The 22,246-nt window shown below is 36.0% G+C and overlaps 1 protein-coding gene across 1 annotated transcript in view; it reads left to right on the top strand.

Moving 5' to 3' along the window:
- The window catches only part of LOC114244381 (parapinopsin), a 71,079-nt gene that overhangs the window by 24,965 nt on the left and 23,868 nt on the right, over positions 1-22,246 (top strand). The window contains exon 2 of the mRNA XM_089734790.1: positions 15,245-15,472. Coding sequence (XP_089590916.1) covers positions 15,296-15,472 — 177 coding nt within the window. The 5' untranslated portion in view covers positions 15,245-15,295. The remainder of the gene's footprint in view (positions 1-15,244; positions 15,473-22,246) is intronic.

Raw genomic sequence — 22,246 nt, forward strand, 5'->3', positions numbered from 1 at the left:
CTTATGCCCACTAGTGGACGCTTTTAAGGTCAATGTACCGCGTACAGTCTATGCTCGAGGTATGATGTGGGTTCATAATTGTTAATGGGAGAGTTACAATTCAAGCAAAAGGATTTTCGTTTTTAGAACCATAGATCCTATCGTTTTGTTACTGTTAACGTTGCCAGTGGCTTAGGCGTGTGTTTCTTCTCCATCGTCGCTTTCTTCATAGCTGAAGGTCGTGTCCTTGGAACATGACCGTGGTCTGTCTTGGGAGCTGTTTCCACCTCGTCCGGTCTTCAGGTTTTCGTAGGGCGGTTGTGACTGGCAGCCCAGTTAGGGTGGTTATTTGGTCACACCAGTGATCGGCCGTGTGGTCTCTTTTCTTCCACCTTGAGTGTGTTTACCAACCGGGAAATGTTTTAATTCACAATCATGGGCATTGCCAAGCCGCTGCCCAGTGTTGAATACTTAAGCCTCGTTTGAAGAAGAACATGTTATAGCGTTCAGGAAACATTGTGGGAGAGAGTTCATTTACCGCGTTTATACAATGCCAACGGTGATTATGACGCTCTGTCCGAAGTATCATGTGGCAGATCCTGTCGAAGCATATCGCGATGTGCTTCGACATCACAGTGAGAGCATTAAGGTTAAAGGAAGTTCATAAAAAAAGAATTTATTCCGTTATAACACCAACACACAGTCGTGATAACAATGATTTTATAGAAACTTATGATCATCCAAATCCTAAGAAGAAGACTATTTAGATTGTGGGTCTTCGAAAACAAAATTCAAAAGAAATTATCCTTTTGTGGTTGGTAAATGTTTCCGATATTAGAGATTGTGAAGTGCCCAGGTTGACGTTATTTTGACCACATTGCTTCGTCTTGGAGGCTATATTATCGTCCTTCTTTCAAACATCTTGCCTCTAATGGTACCCTTAAGCATTTGAACCGTGAAAACAGCGGAAGATGCTTATGTGGACATATAGGCTGACTACATCTAATATAAAAATGTTTTAATAAGTACTCATATGAGTAGACTTTTGTGAATTGTTTTTTTAATTAGCAGCATTTAAGACTTATTTGTTTTATTCGTTAAAAAACTCACGAAGATTTTCTAAAGTAAATACCAAAACGTAAAAGCAAATGTAATACAGGAAATTAATCTAAACCTTAAGATGTCATTGATTATGGTCCAATATCGATAATTCGGCGAACACAAGTTTTAAATAGATTTAGATAACTACTTGTACCGGTATATAAAAAAGATTGTACCAAAGAGAACAGTTTCTGACAGCGATTACCGAATGAATACTGGAATTTACTTACTTTATTGAAATTAGCTCATGTATATCATTTAAGAGAGATAGATTACTTACTGCCATAAAGATTATGGCAATAATCTATCTAATTTTTAATCAGAAAATAAATACCATCTTGGCCATAAAGTTGGAGATATTTAGAGATGACAATTACTGTAGAAGAAGATACTTAGGGATAATTTAGTAGATAGATTATTAGATAGTTAGGGACTCTACATACAGTACCACCTGGCTCAATAATGATCCTTGGATATGGTCCAATCCTTGATCCTTGAATGATTTTTATCAGGGTGGCCTAAAGGATAAAACGTTCTGTGCATTCGTATGTAGTGATGCAACGGTGTAATAAAAATCAAACCCCCAAAATTATAATTTGCGTAATTACTGATGGTAGGACCTCTTGTGAGTCCGCGCGGGTAGGTACCACCACCCCGCCTATTTCGGCCGTGTAGTAATAATGCCTTTTGATTTGAAGGGTGGGTCAGCCGTTGTAACTATACTTGAGACCTTTGAACTTATACCTCAAGGTGGGTGGCGTTGTATAATAGATGTCCATGGGCTCCAGTAACCCCTTAACACCAGGTGGGCTGTGAGCTTGTTCACCCATATAAGCAATTGAAAAAAAACTGTTATTCGAGATCTAGATAGACTTCTTGTCTTATGTCAAATTTGGACAAAAAAAACTTATCTTTAAAAAGACGTACGCATACTCGTATCGCGGTAGCTGCATACTAATTAATCTTTGGATATATTGTATTATAGTTCAAGGCTGAACGTAGACATACTGACGAAGGCGTCTCGGAATGAAAATCGTGAAACGTGTGACGAAAATTCTCTCTTAATTAGAGACTAAGTTATCTCTGTGATTTCTCGTGACTAAATGAGTTTTCATTTATTATTGTCACCCCCTTGTATTTTCCTTATATTATTATTATTTCCGATGTTTATATAATACGTTTTCATGATGTTTTTGGTTGTAAAAGTCTAGTCTATTATTTTATATAGAAAAATGAACGGTAATTATGACAATATTCGTATATTGAAGATGCTATCATCATAGTCGTCCGTGTCACCAATAGAACTGTAAAGTAATCGAATCGATCGAAAATAATATTTAATATAGTGACAGTTCAAAACACGAGATTAAATCGTAAAAGTAGTTTTAATGAATTCGTCAAGACTTATTTTGTTTGAACGCTGGGGAATCCATACCCGGATACCTGGTTGAGGAAGGTACCAGACTGAGTTATCCCAGACTCTGGCGCTTCTAGAGAAGAAGAGGAAGACGGAGGTCCTCCTCTTCCTCCAACTCTTTCCATGAGACTACGAAACTTACGAAAACCGTAGAAAGTACTTTAATTATATATGCGTAATTCTTCTTCTTCTAATTCTTGCTTCGGTTTCCTCAATACTGAGGGTCGTGACTACCTCCTCGCAACAGGAGTTTATTACGGACCATTCCACACCATTTGCCTCTATCTGCCGCCGAGTCTAGATCATCGTGAGCTGTGGTGTCGAGGGTAGTGCGGATCTGGTCAGTCCAACGTGTCGGGCCTCTACCGTTCATATGCGTAATTACAGATGCAATATAAAAGAAAAATCTTTGAACTACAAGATTGATATGACCGATTTTGTCAAGAGCAAAATATACAACACCTTTGCATTTCATATTGATTACGCTTCGTAATTCTATTCCTAGCCGGTCGACATTTGCGGTTTCGATACCGCTTCACGCAGTTCGTTTAATATTATTTTCTACACGACAATATTTATGGACCAGCATTTAAAAGTCAATGTTAATTGCTTTAGTGCGTGTTTTATTGACATAACTAATAAGTTTCTATAGAGTTATATTCTAGTGCTAAAACTTGGCTAGTTAAGATCGAAGGTTATGTAGTTGTTGATTTATATGATAGTACAATATATTAGATATGATATAGATAGTATATGAACAATTCTATCTCTCATCAACCGAATGATCATTGTTTTATACTCTTCGTATATACTGTGTTACTTATAATATTTTGTATTCAAGTTTAACAATATTTGCTATGTGTATGTGCATTACTATAATTCTCATGTTGTATTTGTTATTTTAGCTGTTCTACACACACTCATCACTTTTAATTATTATTCTCATAATCCTCTCGCAGGTCTGCTGGAAGAGATTTCTTAAAGAAATAAGCGGTGCCTTTGTACATAATTTTCCTATTACTCTGTACCATATCTTCTTTTTTGTATGTACATAAATAAAAAAATAAAAAAATATAGTGTGTAGATTTTAATATGTTTAAAGGCCGTATTCGGTAAGATCTGTCATATCTGTGTTTACCTTTACGATTTCTATGAGCAAACCCTTTAGTACTTGCGGCGGGAAGCCATTATTCAACGCAAGATATTTGACAGAGGCTTATCTTAGTTACGACATTTTCAAGATAAGCTTGCATACATACTTACATACAAGTTCCGTGCTATTAGCAAATCCCGCCCCTCCTGGTTGAGCCCTTGCTCGCCCACCTGCCTTGGTAAAACTGAAGAGGCATCCAGGCCGCCAGTAATCTCTCAATAAAAAAAATAAGTTCTGAACAACAATCTCCGGACCGTCGCGTCAGTCTAGCGAGCAATGACACCCGCTCGGTGGAAGAACTGCCCTTCGTCGTAATACCCACATACTTGAATCCAAATCATAGATATTTAGATTTCGCATGTATTATACATATTTATTTGAGTACCAAAATTTTGTTAATATATTTAAATATTGTACTGTTTAAAAGTAGGCGAAACAATGGTTTTACTTTTAATTTATTGAAAAAAAAAATAGAAGATACACAAAGGTAACAAAGTTTTTTGATAACCCAACAGTAATAGTATACCGCATATATACCAATATACACCGCATACCGAAGGTCTCGTATCGTACCAAAGTTTATTCACCTGTACATGATTATGTTAATAGTTGCAAAAATCTTCGAGTGTTATTATATAAACTCACGAAAACTCACTAGCCGTAACATCAAACAAAACGAGTACTGTGAATTCGAATGTGTATTAAAAATAACCCTTCCTGGTAAAGCTAGAAAGAAAAAACATTTTTTTCTGTCAGCCATTATTCTCCTTTTTTCTATAATTTTTTTTTTAGTTGTGTAGACGATCTCACAACCCACCTGGTGTTAAGTGCTAACTGGAACCCACAAACATCAATAACGTAAATGCGCAACCTACTTAGAGGTATAAGTTTAAAGTATACCTATATATAAATATATAAGTATAAGATATAAGTTTATGTAAGTAAGTATAAGATATAAGTTTTAAGAAAAACAAAACTAAGAATAATAGGAAGTTAAGCATCACACTAAAGAGGTGATAATAAATCTACTTTCTACTCCGAAAGACAGATTTTTTAAAACAGTGCCAATCGGAATTCGTAATTATGCATCATGCATCCAAATTATAGCGGAAATGTTTTAATAGATAGTTTGAAGTTTTTAAGGAACAAAGTAGATATTTCACTTCTTAAACGTATTGTTTCCGAGTGTTAAACTCCACTAATTTAGGATTTATTTATTAACCGACTTCAAAAAAGGAGGAGGTTCTCAATTCGACTGTATGTTTTTTTTTTTTAATGTTTGTTACCTCATAGTTTTTGAGTGGGTGAATCGATGATTTTTTTATTATTAGAAAGCTGACGCTTCCCGTGTGGTCCCATTTCAATTTAGTCCAGTTCTGATAATGGTATACATGAGAAAACCATATAAGTCTTAAATTTGCATTAAGTACGTGCGCGACCAATAGATGAATAACCCAATAACTCAATATCACGCCAACTGATTTCGATGATTATTGTTTAAAAAAGATGAACAACTGAATATAGTGTATATTAATTTGTTTTGGAATATCTTTTTTAAACAATAATCATCAAAATCGGTTTTTGGTAAGGCATGTTTATTTACAATTATAATTTTTATTATTTTTTATTATTTAATTTTTCAAATAAAATTATTTAGGATTGTTATATTCATTTATTTTATTTTGGAATGTAGTATATGCCGCTCAGCAAAATACTTGGCTGTTTGTCTGCTTTACCAAAACTTCATGAGATACGATGTATTAGTCTGAAAGCTTTTGGAATTTCAAACACAAACATCTGCGTGAGCAAGCTGTGTCATTTGCCGCAAAGTTTCTAAGGCTTTGAGATTGTGGAAATTTCGTATTGCGCTAACTAAATTTCTTGGTTATGTGACGTAACTGATTTTTGACCACCGAGGACTATTTAGGTCACTCAACCAATATAATTAATTAGATTGTAGGATATTTCTACAAACGGGTACTATTCAGCAGACCGGAGGTCAATGCTTAGGTGGTGATTAAATAGATTTTACACATTTAGTAGTAGTTTAATTATGACAAGAATTTAAATTTTGGTGAATAAATTATATGGATGTTACCGGCAATCTATATAATTCAGGTATTCTATACAATACCTAGGTAATGTATACAATTCCTAGGTATTGTATAGAGTACCTGTTGGTCCACCGGTAATATGTAAAATAACTATATATGGGCCTGTATTTATCAATGTTGTAAGTAAGAGAGCTTATAGTCGTCGTGGCCTGAAGGATAAGACGTCCGGTGCATTCGTATGTAGCGATGCACCGGTGTTCGAATCCTGCAGGCGGGCACAAATTTTTCTAATGAAATACGTACTTACCAAATGTTCACGATTGACTTCCACAAGGAAGTGAAGGAATAACGTCGTGTAATAAAAATCAAACCCGCAAAATTTGCGTAATTACTGGTGGAAGGATCTCTTGTGAGTCCGCACGGGTAAGTTTATTTTTTATTTTTTTTATTGCTTAGATGTGTGGACGAGCTCACAGCCCACCTGGTGTTAAGTGGTTACTGGAGCCCATAGACATCTACAACGTAAATGCGTCACACGCCTTGAGATATAGTTCTAAGGTCTCAGTATAGTCACGGCTGCTCCACCCTTCAAACCGAAACGCATTACTGCTTCACGGCAGAAATAGGCGGGGCGGTGGTACCTACCCGTGCGGACTCACAAGAAGTCCTACCACCAGTAAAAAGGTACTCCGCCTATTTCTGCCGTGAAGCAGTAATGCGTTTCGGTTTGTAGGGTGGGGCAGCCGTTGTAACTAACTATACTGAGACCTTAGAAACTTATATCTGAAGGTGGGTGGCGCAAATGCGCCACGTGTAACGTATTTACGTTGTAGATGTCTATGGGCTTCAGTAACCACTTAGCACCAGTTGGGCTATAAGCTCGTCCACCCATTTAAGCAATAAAAAAGAAGCAAGTAAGTAGAAGGGTACAAAATGACAGACAAAAATAACACATTAGATTTGCTTAAAATCAACTTGATTAAAATTAACAATTAGTAAGTAGTTAGTTCTGATTAAAAACAATCATTATTCAAAGGTAGGTATTTGTAGTAAATTCACAAATAAATAACATTGAACTTAAAATTATTCTGGGTTAACTAACCTGTTCTAATTTACTCATAAGTTATCAGTTAAAAAGCTAAGCAACAAAACAATTCTGTAAAAATAGGAAGTGGATCGTACTGGCTTCTCAGAATAGAGTAAGTGAAAAAAAAAAAAATTTTTACATGAACAACTATCGTGACATTTTGAAGTGCATAAAATCTTACTTTTAAGACATGAACACTTTTTAGTATTACAGAGTTTTTTACATGTACATTTGACAAATCCCTGACCGGTCCCCGTAGACTGCCGATTTGCGGAACTGTACGGAGCGTCTTCATTAGGGACATAATTTTAAATTTAATTTTACTGGTGGTAGGACCTCTTGTGAGTCCGCACGGGTAGGTATCACCGCCCCGCCTATTTCTGCCGTGAAGCAATAATGCGTTTCGGTTTGAAGGGTGGGGCAGCCGTTGTAACTATACTGAGATCTTAGAACTTATATCTCAAGGTGTGTGGCGCATTTACGCTGTAGATGTCTATGGGCTCCAGTAACCACTTAACACCAGGTGGGCTGTGAGCTCGTCCACACATCTAAGCAATAAAAAAATAAAAATAAAAGTAATTGATGATGACAAACTTTAAACTGCTGCCTTTGAAAACAACGTCTTTACAACACCTTCTTTTGTTCCAATTTTGTAAAGTTCGTCATCCGTTTTTTGTAAGACTACAGCCAATTTAATGCGAGCATCACCGCGACCTTTGTCGACTTCCGGAACAGGGATTCTAACAGTAGTACCTACCTCGTTTACTGCTAGCCCGCACTCTCCCTTTCCTACTATCGTCTTTAAACACATTGCCGGCAGCGCATTCGGTATTGTATAGAATGCCTAGGCAAAGTATTAAATGAAAAATACTTCATCTATACATTACCTTAACATTTTAGGTATTCTATACATTGCCTAAGTATTTGTATAGAATACCGTATTATACAGATTGCCGGTAACATATACATCCCACTAATTTAGTTTAGTTGATTAATCTAAAATTGAAAACTTTAATATTTATAACCGACGAAACCCGGTCACACTTAGCAGTAACGATGGCTTAATTTATGAAATATGCCTGCCTACCTGAACTATATTTTGGTTGGTTAATTCTTTATTCAAATTTAAAAACGACGTTAACTAATTAAATTGGATTTAGGGCTTTAGGGCAAAGGGTTATGACTAAATCAGTTCAGTCTAGACTATATTTTAACAGAAACTAAAGTAAAATAGAAAAAAAAGAAAGACTTTCAACCGAGTGGCTGCTATTGCTGGATAGACCGACGGTACGAAAGTTTTTTGTTTTTTTTTTGGGATGAACGAATTACTGGTAGACCAGTAGACTGGTAGACCTGAGGCCTTTCTTTTTTTTTATTGCTTAGATGGGTGGACGAGCTCACAGCCCACCTGGTGTTAAGTGGTTACTGGAGCCCATAGACATCTACAACGTAAACGCGTCACTCACCTTGAGATATAAGTTCTAAGGTCTCAAGTATAGTTACAACGGCTGCCCCACCCTTCAAACCGAAACGCATTACTGCTTCACGGCAGAAATAGTAGGGTGGTGGTACCTATCCACGCGGACTCACAAGAGATCCAGTTTCACCAAGACAGGTGGGCCGGTCCGGGCTCAGCCAGGATAGGTGGGGTTTGCTAACAGCTGCCAATCGCCTCTGGAGGAGACCTAACAGCTGAAGGGTGGTTCCTTCGCTGAGAATTCACGAATACTAGCGTATAAAAGTAACAAGATCCGGCGAGAAACTCAGCGGGCTGATGTTGTGAGCTTTTTTTTTTGTCATTAGGAAATCACCGGTCTGCCCCCGAATACCCCGCTGGGTCAGAACCAGCGTGGGTCGAGGATAGCCGGCCTTCCATCACCCGGATGCTCTTGCATAAGAGCTAGGTTTTACGTCAATGAGTTCGACGATTACAAAATATTATTTTGCGAAGCTTGTTTAAATGGCATCTTTTTGGGAACATGTCGTTAGCGCGATTTAGGTTCGCGATTCGCAGTGGTCCCGATTTTTCGGTATATCTACCGATACTGATCACTGATCTACCGAAATGCCGAAATATAATGATTTTTCTACGATTTCAGAGTATGCACGGAAATTCTCCCAATTTTTCTACCGATTTGACACTTTTAGACATTATTGATCCAAAACATGTTAAAATTGGCAAAACTACTTCGATACTTCTTAAGAGTAGGCTCTTTCCCAATATTATTCAGAGCAATGACTTCCAGGAAATTGATAGAGTGGCGCATTTTAAGAAATTGTGAACAAATCAAAACATTTCCTAATGATGTAGAACTATTTTGGGATGAAGTAAACTTTATTAAAACGTGGCGATGAAACCCAAATGTTTCACTTGTTGTCTAATTTCATCCTTAATATTTTATCACTTTCCTATTCATCCGCTAACGTTGAACGCATATTTTCACATATTAATCTTTTGAAAACAAAACAGTGAAATAGGCTGTCTACTGAGTCAATCACTGGTCTATTACATGCGAAACGACTCTTTTATACAGCTAATTGTTATGATTTTGAAATTAATTCGACGATGACTGCAGCTATGGCCGAACAATATAAATAATTATTCTTAAATATGATTGTTATAAATTAGTCTGTAAGTTTTTTTTTCCCCATAAATAAACGAATTTGATTGAATATTGTATATTTTTTGACAAATACCGATTTTGGGTACAAAATAGTACAAATATACCGATTTTAGCTGGCAAGTCTACCGATCTCGCTCTATGACGTTCGAGATCACTGGCGATTCGTTTTCTAAGATATTTACTGGTACAAAATTAACAGTCGAAACTGGTCTCGCTTCGAATCAATTATTATTTTATACAATAACCTCATATGTTGAAATAACACGTTGCTCTACCTAACCGTATATTAATGTAGCGGACGGTTTCTTGCTTAGGTATATTTTGGGTTTCTGAGGAGGAAGATTTTACAATAAAAAAATTAGGACACATCTCTGACAACCTTAGAAACAAAATAAAAAAATATAAAAATATACATGACAATAGGCATGATGACAGTAGTCAAGTATCGCCATAATATTTAACTGATCTAATGAAACAGGATTCAAGGATTTTGAAAAATGTATTTATTTTCATATTAATGGCGAGATTTATGATTTATTTGTTAAAATAAATCTACAAAATATAACAATCAGCCATGATAGCTTAAACACCAATCAGAGCGAATTACGTCACGCCTTAGTAAACGTCATCTTGTTTCGTTAGAGCTTACGCGCGATCACTGCAATTTTAACAAAAAAACGATTGTTTTCGCTTTACCTCTCGCTAAAATACATTTTATAATCATAGTTTACCATTTTCACAACGGAAGTTCCACAACAGCCATCAGCAAGCTCTCTAAATGGGTTATTTAATCTAATTTTCTTTAGACACATGAGTATCTTGTTAGCAGGTATGTTTTTCTATTAAATCAATTAAGTAATAACAGCTTTCGGGAACTCCATTGTATGATTGCGGGCTCTTTGTAATAGATTTAATTTGGAGAGATATTGTTGATGGTGATGATTGATTGGTGATTGGTTTATGTAATATGAATGTCCATGGCAACGTGAAATTGCCTCTTGTAACTTAAATGGTGATGTATTAATTTCTCCTATCGCCTCGTTCGAATGTATAAGACTACTGAAGGTGTCATGGAATTCCAACCAGTTGTTATATGAACCATTAAATTTGGGTAGGTCTAACCAGGCGATGATTGCTCACATGAGAACAACTCTCAAAACTATGCGCATCAGTTTGTAACAATTTAGAATTACGAGAAAGAATCTCCTGAGCCTGTGAAAGGGATTTGTAATAAATTGATTCGAAATCTTCTCTCTCTGTGCTTTGCGAGCTGAAAGTTTATATTACGTCATATTGTTGAAATAATAATTCGATCTTACCGATTTTTAATTGCAATTAATTTACTTGTTGCTGATTCAACGTACCGCTCCTCGATATACTTTCTGAATGTAGTCAATCGACCTTTTAGACTAGCTTGTAGTTTAACTAACTCCTTTTGATCTTTTTCACTCATTTTAGAAGGATTTGGACAGAAGCGGGCTAGTTAATCTGGCATTGATAGCAGTAAAAATTGAAATAATGAACTATAACGTAGATACAGTCACACTATTATGTACAATTAATGAAAAACGTCTATAGATTTTTGCCAAAAAATGCCAACAAAAACGCATTAAACAAACCTTATAGTTAACCCAGCTTATAATATAGTAAATACAAAACTCAATAATAAGTGAAGAAAACACAAAATAATGATTTATTTTGGTTTTAACAGACAAACCTGGTTTCTACTTATTATTAGTGCACAAATACAAATGCTAGGAGTATGTACTTGGTAATCTAAACAAAAAACAGAGTAATTGGTTACACATTACTAAAGTGTCCTAAAATTAGACATTGATCACTTCCCTTACTTCCTGGGTATTCCTGGGATTCTTAGGAGGAAGACTTTACAATAAAAAAATTAGGATGCACATCTCGTAGCTGACAGTTTATTATTGACAACCTTAGAAACAAAATAAAAAATTATAAAATTATACATGATAATTGTTGCTTTGCAATTAAACTTTTAACTAGTGTTCCGAACAATTAATGTTAGACCAATAATAATTTAAAACAGTTTAGTATGGACATAAAGCAAAATACCTCTGAGTATTTTCAATTTATTATAACAAACGATCACTCTTTTCATTTCCATTTATATTACATAGCAGTAACCAGTCCTTTTAAAAAAAAAAAATTATTGCTTATATGGGTGGATTAGCTCACAGCCCACCTGGTGTTAAGTGGTTACTGGAGCCCATAGACATCTACAACGTAAATGCCGCCACCCACCTTGAGATATAACTTCTAAGGTCTCAGTATAATTACAACGGCTGCCCCGCCCTTCAAACCGAAACGCATTACTGCAGAAATAGGCGGGGTAGTGGTACCTACCCGTGCGTAAACATAATTATTATTGCTACGTACGAATTTACACTTATCTCATATCTTGAGTGTTATTGTACGCTGGCTATTAATATGCGAAGGTCTCATAGGGTGTAGGTAAAGTTTGTGTAAGCTAAACTCAGTTAATTACCATTGGCCTTCTCTATTCCTCTAGCCGTCGACCCCAAAACATAAATCTATACAAAGTTTACTAGGTCATGAAATTTCCGAGAGGGACGCACTGTTTAGATATTTTAAAAAAACCCTGAAAATATTCAGTGAATGTGCTTCTTTTTAATATTATATAAGGTTCTTAAGGATTACCAACGCTAGCTAAACTTACATGGTATTTTATGTCCGGATGTCAGTATTATAAAATAAACGAAAGTCAATTGGATTTTTACGGTTTCCCTTCTTAAATACTAAGCGAATGATCGTGAGATTTTCGCTGCAGTTCTTCAGGGGTATGCTAAAGGATGGAGAACTTTTTATTCAGAAAAAGTATTATACCAATTCCGAGGGACCTGATTTTATAATTCGGTTGTTACATTACTGCCTATTTCTGTCGCGTAGTAGCTATCTATGCGTTTCAGTTTGAAGTCGACCGTAATTAGAAAAGGCAGTTCAGATTCGACCCACATGTTTTCAGATTAGTGTCAGCATTCCCGTTGTAATTGTCTAGTAGTTCCGGGGACCGTTTAACAACAGACGGATCGTGTGCAATAAAATATGTGATGCTCGTCGAGGTGTGAAACTTTTTTAATATTATTTTTTGTTCATTTTTACGGAAAGCACCGCGCAACTGGCAGAGTTTTGATGAAAACACGTTTCCGTAAATTCATTTGAACGTTTCCATCTAGAAAGGTGCAAAATTTTATATTTTTTCCACACATAGATCATTTATATCATAGATCGCGAGTGGTAGTTTCAATTATTTTTAATTGTCACTCATTAAGCCCGCCGCACCAACATAACTATTCTCAGGCAGTTAAAAATAGAAAAGATTCAACGTCTATCCACAATCTGCCTACAAAGAATATTGCGGTATTTTGGTCATGTTGCACGTAGGGATACCAGCAATTTGGAACGCCTTGTGGTGACCGGTAAAATAGAGGGAAAAAGGCCTAGGGGTAGAGGTCCCAAACGATGGTCGGACCAAATAGCGGAGGAACTGGGGATACCTATCAGCGACGCACTCCACCGGGCTGCAGGGCGGGATCGATGGAGACAGTTGGTTGACGAAATCGGACGGAGTCACGATCCTCAGCAGTGAGGAACCGATCGAAGAGAGAGAGAGAAGCCTTGTAAACGAATTTTTATTTATTTATTTATTTATTAAGTTGCACCAACAAAGTGATCATCAATACAAAACATTGAACAATTGACAAAAGTTCATGACAGATGTCACCTCAATTATAGGTGCAATCGACAGTGCATTAACATAAAAAAAAAATATACAACTAAGATTTGATTACATTTCATTCATTGCTTAAGATTAATTTATATTTAATTGGGAGATGATCTGTGACAGATTTTTCCTGTAAGTTGTGAGACAATTAGAAAAAACATCTATTTCACTTAAAGTTAGTTCAGCGCAATCGAACAACTCCGAAGGAACATTGACGGAGACCGCGCTACCGCAAAATTTTGAAATAACATAATATCGTCTTCTCGCATTAAAACTGGATAATTTCAAAGCTGAATAATTTTACAGGAGAGTGTTATAAAGGTTTAACATGTAACATTTTTAATATTAATTATATTTGCAACATTTGTTTTTTTTTATTTTTTACCAGTTACATTATCTGTCTTTTAAAGTAAGATAAAATGATGTATTAATTTTTTTAATAGTAGTCAAAGCATAGGTAAACTAAAAAACAAAAACTAAAACTAAACTACGCTCTTTTGACAGTATTTATGGGATAAAATACTGGTGATACCAAATGTTTACGCATATTAACTCAATTTAAAATATTTTTGGTAATTTTTTTTTTTTTTTTCCTACCTAATCTGGTAACCTAGAGAGGCTATTCCAGTGGAATCTTAACTAGTAGGTGAGCTCATGGGGCTCAAACCTGACGACATTGCTAACACGAACCCTAGCAAGAGTCGTGCTTCGCAGAATCTACCACCGGATCGGAAACGCGACCCACTGAGAAGATCCGGCAAGAAACTCAGTGGGCTGTGTCTGAGAGTTAATTTACTCGTCGAGCCCTTCGTCGCAAGCGATGCGTTCAACGAGAACGGTGACCGGTGCTTGAAGTACCTAGAAGCACCGTTAGTGGATCGGGAGGATCCGAGATGACGTGAGAAAATCCGAGATGACGTGATATTTTTGGAAATTGTACACTTTTAATGCGAAAAGGCGATATATTTATGTTGGCAAAAACAAAACGGATAAGCACCATTTTATCCAGTTCGTTGTTAATCGATTTTGATTTTTGTTCTATTTAGTAGCCAATGACTAGATTTAGTGTTACCAATATTTTCTTGGAAAAATCAGTTTTTTTAAACATGAAATGTTAATATCAAAAGAATAAATTAAATACATAACTTGACGTCGACGATGACGTGAATGACTGCCCAAGACCGATGTAAATGAAAGGATTTGATTCGAGCCCTAAAACCGAGCGCAGGGTAATAGGAAAGAAAGAAGAAGAAGAGTATAAAACCTATATCATCAATGCTTTTTCACAAAGTCGTGTTACGATGAGAGTAGCCTTACGTTATTTTAAAATATTCCCAAAAAAAACAAAAAGCAAAAAAAAATAAGCTTCCCTATTATTATATATTATTCTCTAGATTTCTTGGAATCTACCAGGAACCGATCAAGGGCAAATTACTCATTGTTTCTGTTTCACGATCACTGTACGAAGTCGTCGAAGTGATATTAATCGAACAATGAAACGGGAAAATAAAATATGAAACTCCGACAATAGTAACGGTGAATATTGCTTTTTTATTTAGGTTTTTTATTGCATTAATTGAGGTTGAACGACCTCGTATTTCGAGATGGGTCCCGGAATTGTTCTTTGTGATTGATGCTAATGAGTTAGTTTTATCTATACTTAATAATATTATAAAGAGGAAAGATTTGTTTGTTTGTTTGTATTGAGTAGGCTCCGAAACTACCGAACCGATTTGAAAAATTCTTTCACTGTTTGGAAGCTAAACTATTCCCGAGTGACATAGGCACTAATCTTTTTTGAAAACAATTAGGGATCCTTACTAAAACTCCAATAATGTAATCCAAGGTGTAAAAAAAAAACCTAAAATATTCTTTACATCGCGTGCCCTGTGAAAACTATTGATGGTAGAATAAAATAATGTACTACGACTTTGTAGAGCGCATTATTACTTACAAAAAGTGTCGGGACAGCATATTTTTCTAAAACCTTATTCATTATTAACCTGCCGACTCTTGTAATCGAGTGGATAATTTGTTTATGACTTTCTTCTTTCTAGATCGGGAATGGTTTTGAAAACCAGGCGAGGCGCGAGTGGAGGACAGTGAAAATGACGTCGTTTCTGGAAAACATGAACGACACAGTGACTAAGGCTTACGACGAGGGTTTCCCTCTCCTCATGCCGAGATGGGGATACGTGGCTTCCGCTTTTGTGCTCTTCCTAATCGGATTCTTTGGGTTTTTCCTCAACTTGATGGTCATTCTCCTCATGTTCAAGGATCGACAGGTGAGGTTATTGTGTGTAAATTTTACAGTATTTTATTAATTTATTGTGTAGATAAGTGAACCGGCTCACTGCTCATCTGTTGTAAAGTGAGCGGCGGAGCTCATGGACATCGTTAATGCTACACGAGATCGAAGTTTCAGTTGAATTGTACAACGTCTTTTCCACTTGCGGCAGAAATCGGCAGGATGGTAGTATACACATAGCAATACACTCTAGGCCGTGAGACGTAGACATTATATTGGTGGACGAGCCCACATCCCACCTGGAAAATAAAAAATAAAATCAAATTATTGTAGCGGTACATTTTACGTCCTAAAATTATAATTGAAAGATGTGTGAATGATGCGCTAAAGCAGAGGAGACAAAAACGTTTGAACAATTTTACGTGTTCAAATGCAGAGCGAATTTCATTTAACATTAATAATGACGTAGCTATTTCTGAGGCTACGTCAACATAATACTGAAATATTAGATTCATCTCCGCTTCAGACAAACGGGGCGGAACTTTATATGCAATATTTAAATGGCTTTTCATGGATCGAGCCGAAGCTATGTGATTAATTTATGCGTATTTCATGATCCCGCATTATAATAATCTGTGCGTATAACAATTGGTTTTTAGCTGCAGACTTATTAAATATTGGTTGCTGATTTTTTTATTTTTTTATTCCTTAGTTAAGTGGAAGAGTGGCCCACCTGGAGCCCATAGACATCTACCTTGAGATATGAGTAATAAGGTCTCAGTATTTACAGTACAATGGCTAATTCACCCTTCAAACCGAAACGCATTACTGTTTCACGTCAGAAATAGGCAGGATTGTGGTACCTACCCGTGCGGACTCACAAAACGTCCTACCACCAGTAATTACGGAAAATATACTTTTGCGGGTTAGATTTTTATTACACGATGTTATTCCTTCACCGTGGAAGTCAATCGTGAATATTTGTTAAGTACGTATTTCATTAGAAAAATTAGTACACGCCTGCGATATTCGAACATCGTTGCATCGCTAGATACGAATGCACCGGACGTCTTATCCTTTAGGGCAAGATAACTTCCTATAAAGTAGAATTTATTTTGTTGCACGCTATAATAAAAAAAAATGCCAAACAAATATAAAAATTAATAACGAGGGTGGTACGTATTGTAAATGGAGATTTTCTTGATTTTTTTTATTTTTTTTATTGCTTAGATGGGTGGACGAGCTCACAGCCCACCTGGTGTTAAGTGGTTACTGGAGCCCATTGACATCCACAACGTAAATGCGCCACCCACCTTGTGATACAAGTTCTAAGGTCTCAAGTATAGTTACAACGGCTGCCCCACCCTTCAAACCGAAACGCATTACTGCTTCACGGCAGAAATAGGCAGGGTGGTGGTACCCACCCGCGCGAACTCACAAGAGGTCCTACCACTAGTATAAACTTAAGATGGACTAAAATGAAGGTAGAAAACTTTTGGGATAGATTTGATTTTATCAGAATCGAACGCTAATTTTTTTAATAAGATTACAACATATGTATTACTAAAATTTTGTAACCACAAATACACTTCACAGTTAACTGATTACCAAATCGTTATCTAGCTCATAGATACTGTCGCAGTCTAATAATACATATCAATAAGATTAGGAATAAGCAGAACGGTATCTAGCAGTGCGGACTCCCAAAAAAAACCAATAGTTATGAAAATTAAATATGTATAATAAAAATGCAAGCGACAGAAAAATTGCACGAATTAAAAAAAAAATTAGGTATATAAATTTTTATACTCAGCCAACTATAAGAACCGCTTGATAGCTCACCCAAAGCCGTTGTTATAGAGCAAGAGCCCGCGACAGCCAGACCTTCGTTATTTTATAAAAGCTGAAAGTTTCTCTGTGTATGTCTCCAACACAGGTAAGAACGACCCGCGATTATAGAGTTTCGATTGTGGTTACTTGGGCAGGTAAAAGGCAGTAAAGGTATATAAAATAGTACCTTAAATTCGTTAAAGTATAAAGGTTTTTTTTTATAATATTTACTCCAGAATATCTTTAGAAATAACGATATCCGTTGCCGGACACTTTTTCCAGTTGTTACCCCCTGCCAGACACCCCTAAACTTTAATAAATTTTAATTATACTTTCGTTATACTATAAAAGCTAAATTTTATATATGTTACTTAGGGACTTATAAAAATATGTTACCCCAATAGCCGGACAGTTTTAATAATTCTTACATCTTGCCAGACACATTGAGAGCCCGCTGTAAGTGCGAGCACGAGGTAGCAACTGTTCAAGCGGGTGTGAGCGAGATAGAGTGCTTAGTCTATTGTGATCTTTTACTGCACATCAGCTGTCGTTTATAGGATTTATCCGTTCTAAGCAGTGATATCGAGGCGCTACTCGGCATGGGAAGCTCTGTCATTCTGGCGGGCGACCTAAATTGTAAACACATCAGGTGGAACTCACACACCACAACCCCTAATGGCAGGCGGCTCGACGCGTTAGTCGATGATCTCGCCTTCGATATCATCGCTCCGCTAACCCCGACTCACTACCCGCTAAATATCGCGCATCGCCCGGATATACTCGACATAGCGTTATTAAAAAACGTAACTCTGCGCTTACACTCGATCGAAGTAGTTTTAGAGTTAGATTCAGACCACCGCCCCGTCATTATGAAGCTCGGTCGCGCTCCCGATTCCGTTCCCGTCACGAGGACTGTGGTGGATTGGCACACGCTGGGCATTAGCCTGGCTGAGTCTGATCCACCATCGCTCCCGTTTAGCCCGGACTCAGGATACCGCTGAAGCCATAGACATCGTAACGTCACACATCACCTCGACATTAGATAGGTCATCGAAGCAAGTTGTGGCGGAGGACTTCCTTCACCGCTTCAAATTGCCCGACGATATTAGGGAACTCCTTAGAGCTAAGAACGCCTCGATATGCGCTTACGACAGGTATCCTACAGTGGAAAATCGTACTCGAATGCGTGCCCTACAACGCGACGTAAAGTCTCGCATCGCCGAAGTCCGAGATGCCAGATGGTCTGATTTCTTAGAAGGACTCGCGCCCTCTCAAAGGTCTTACTACCGCTTAGCTCGTACTCTCAAATCGGATACGGTAGTAGCTATGCCCCCCCTCGTAGGCCCCTCAGGCCGACTCGACTGAATAAGGCGATATCAATATCGCCTTATTCATCAGTTCAATATCGACGACAATGAGGAAAATTATAAGAACGATGAAATATTTTTCTTTGACATGTAATATTTTGTTTGTACTTTATAATATTAAAATAACATTTTTTATTTTCTATAATATTGCTATGAACGTAATAAAATAATTTTTTTATTGGATATCTTAAAAGATCACAATAGGCTAAGCACTCTATCTCGCTCACACCCGCTTGAACAGTTGCTACCTCGCGCTCGCACCTACAGCGGGCTCTCAATGTGTCTGGCAAGATGTAAGAACCATTAAAACTGTCCGGCTATTGGGGTAACATATTTTTATAAGTCCCTTATATAAAATTTAGCTTTTATAGTATAACGAAAGTATAATTAAAATTTATTAAAGTTTAGGGGTGTCTGGCAGGGGGTAACAACTGGAAAAAGTGTCCGGCAACGGATATCATGATTTCTAAAGATATTCTGGAGTAAATATAAAAAAAAAGACCTTTATACTTTAACGAATTTAAGGTACTATTTTATATACCTTTACTGCCTGTTACCTGCCCAAGTAACCACAATCGAAACTCTATAATCGCGAGTCGTTCTTACCTGTGTTGGAGACATACACAGAGAAACTTTCAGCTTTTATAAAATAACGAAGGTCTGGCTGTCGCGGGCTCTTGGGCTATTAGTAGTATACTCTTGCAGCCAAATACGATTAAAATACTTAAGAGAGTCGATGCGCTATTCTATAAAGGGGAGATGGAGTTATTGGCTTTGCCTCACCTAACCCTGACCTCTCGCAACTCACCTGATTATAATTATGGCGACTGATCGCAGGAATTAAAGATTTTTTTTAATTAATTTTATGATTCTAATACGGAACTGTAAAAGACGTATATTCAGAGCATTTTACTGCCGACGACCCGCTTTATTGGAAAGATTCAAGGGAAATTGAAAATCGTTTAAATGCAACCGTTGCGATCCGTCGAGATTGTCGCTATCCGATGGAATTTATAGTGAAGTTGGACGAATGATTGGAGTCGAAAAGACACTTACAAAGAGGAGTGCCCACTCTCCATAGTGTGCTAGGCCCAAGATGGACATCAAATATTACTATAAAAATGGACTGATTCAAATTCTTAAATGTATTGGATATCTAAAAAATATATTGAAATTGACGCCACTATTATAAAAAATATAATAAAAATAAAATTTCGTTTTGAGGTTTATTTTCTATATAAATAAGTGTCGCATTGTGAGATACTTCAAACACTTTTCTTTTCTTAGTGTTTAAGATGTTCCTAATGTATTTTTATCCAATTGTAGTTATTAGGGTATAAAAAAACAAACATACTTCTTTAAATATCTATGTTTTCTTCATCTTCATACACAATTAGTAAATCATCTAAAAATAGCACAGGAGAGCATATACACGGTTTTAAATCTCGGTCAGGTTAAAACCACAATTCACACAATGTTTTTCAGTCGTAGTATGAAACGTTATTGATAAAAGTAAAATAAATCACATCCATTTTGAACGCAAGCACAAGCAGCAAGCGAAGTGTCAGTCAGTCAGATTAAATTCAGTGTTGTCAGTATAAAGAAAAATAATTACATGAAATTCATATCTCGATAATTTTTTTAAATAACCGATAATTGATTTATTTATTAATCTTTTTTCTTACGAGTACACATTATTTTTTATTTTTTATGTTTTTGTTTTAGTTGTACATATTTAAATAACAATACTGGTAAAGTTTTTTTTATTGTTTAGATGGGTGGACGAGTTCACAACCACCCTGTTAAGTGGTTACTGGAGCCCACAGACATCTACACCGTAAATGCGCCACCCACCTTGAGATATAAGTTCTAAGGTCTCAAGTATAGTTACAAGTTAAAGTCCAATGGATATGTCTTTGATATTTATTTATGTGCTTATAATCGATTAAATTCGACTGATTAATGATAATACTTAAAATGTTTACTTAATACGTAAAAGGTTTTGATGCTGGCAATATTTTTCCCGCAAAAATAAAAAACCTTGGTTTTTCAATAGAGTTACTTTTTTAAAACTACTTATTGTAAACTGTAGTGGCGCTTATTTGGAAGAAAGTAAGAAAGTAAAGTAAGTTATTTATGACAAAATTAATGCACTAAGTACGTATTGTTTCTCTAATCTATTGTCCGCTTTGGGCCTGAAATGGGCATTCCCCTTTGAACGACGGCGTTAAAAACAATAAAGCCTACGACAACTAATCACTTCATTTAATACGTCAAAACCCAAATGAATAATAAAGCAAAAATGTTAATATCACGTATGGTAAAGAAATATTAAGTACACAGCAGACATGTCAAAGAAGTTGATGACGCTTATCTTAACACGAAGTTGAATTTATATTAGACGATTGATTCACCTCAGGGTGAAATATAAATTCAAACTTTTAGTTTAAAAGTCAAATTTATTCATCATGAGGTCAAAACCGTGAAACATTCGATAAATGCAAATTTCTAAAGCGAAAATAATAATAGGGTTTTTTCTTTAATATGTAGATAAAATTTATAAATATATAATTTAAAAAAACGAGATTTTTTAATAACAATTTTTCATAATTACATAGTATCTATATATTTACATCCGACAACGTGTACTTTTTAAGGTTAGATTTATTAAGTTTTTTTAATCGCATTGTCCAGGCTTGGCACAAATAATAAGTCGGTCTTGTGGAAGTGATCTATACTAATATTATAAAGAGGAAAGATTTGTTTGTTTGTTTGTTTCGAATAGGCTCCGAAACTACTGGACCGATTTGAAAAATTCTTTTTCCATTAGAAGCCGACATTGTCCCTGAGGAACATAGGCTACTTTTTTTAATTTTTTTTTTTTTTTTTGGTTTCATGTGTGTTTTAATGTTTCCGAAGCGAAGCGAGGGCGGGTTGCTAGTGTTATATAATTTTAATCCGAGATTGTTAATTAGATTAATTGAAACTTTATAAAAAAGCTGCAAAAGCCGTAATTTTGTTTAAGACCTTTAGGTCACGTCTTATTTTAATTTATATTCTTATTTTTATGAAAAATGATTATATGGAGTGAAATGAAATGAAGATTATTAATTTGAGACGTTAATCAACTGGGATGAAATTAAATGAAGTGATTGATATAATAGGTATGGCATGAAATATAATCTCAGTAAAATGGTGGTCATTTACCGAGATTTTTTTAGTGAACTTTTTGGAGGATCCTGAGAAGTTACGTCTAGCGGTTTTGTTTCATTTTCCCACATTTATGCGCTTTCACAGATATTAAACAGTTAATAAACCACCGTTCTTACACATTTAAACCTGAAGAAACACTAAATAGACAAATTTTAAAACTAATCACACAACTTAACTCTTCGCGTTCCCGCCAAAAAGTCCAAAAATTATAAAAAGGTGCCAAAGTTATAGATTATACATTTAATATATTTATTATGCCCATAGAGTTACTGTTGTAGGTACTTATTAACTTCATGATTATGCCAAAGTCGTGATTGAATGTAAAAATGCACAGATAATATAAAAATGAGGATATGCGTTTCGTTTCACGCAGTGAAGATCTTGAGCACGCATTATTTCTA

The sequence above is a fragment of the Bombyx mandarina genome, chromosome 18, assembly GCF_030267445.1.
Source record: "Bombyx mandarina strain Sakado chromosome 18, ASM3026744v2".
Taxonomy (NCBI): domain Eukaryota; kingdom Metazoa; phylum Arthropoda; class Insecta; order Lepidoptera; family Bombycidae; genus Bombyx; species Bombyx mandarina.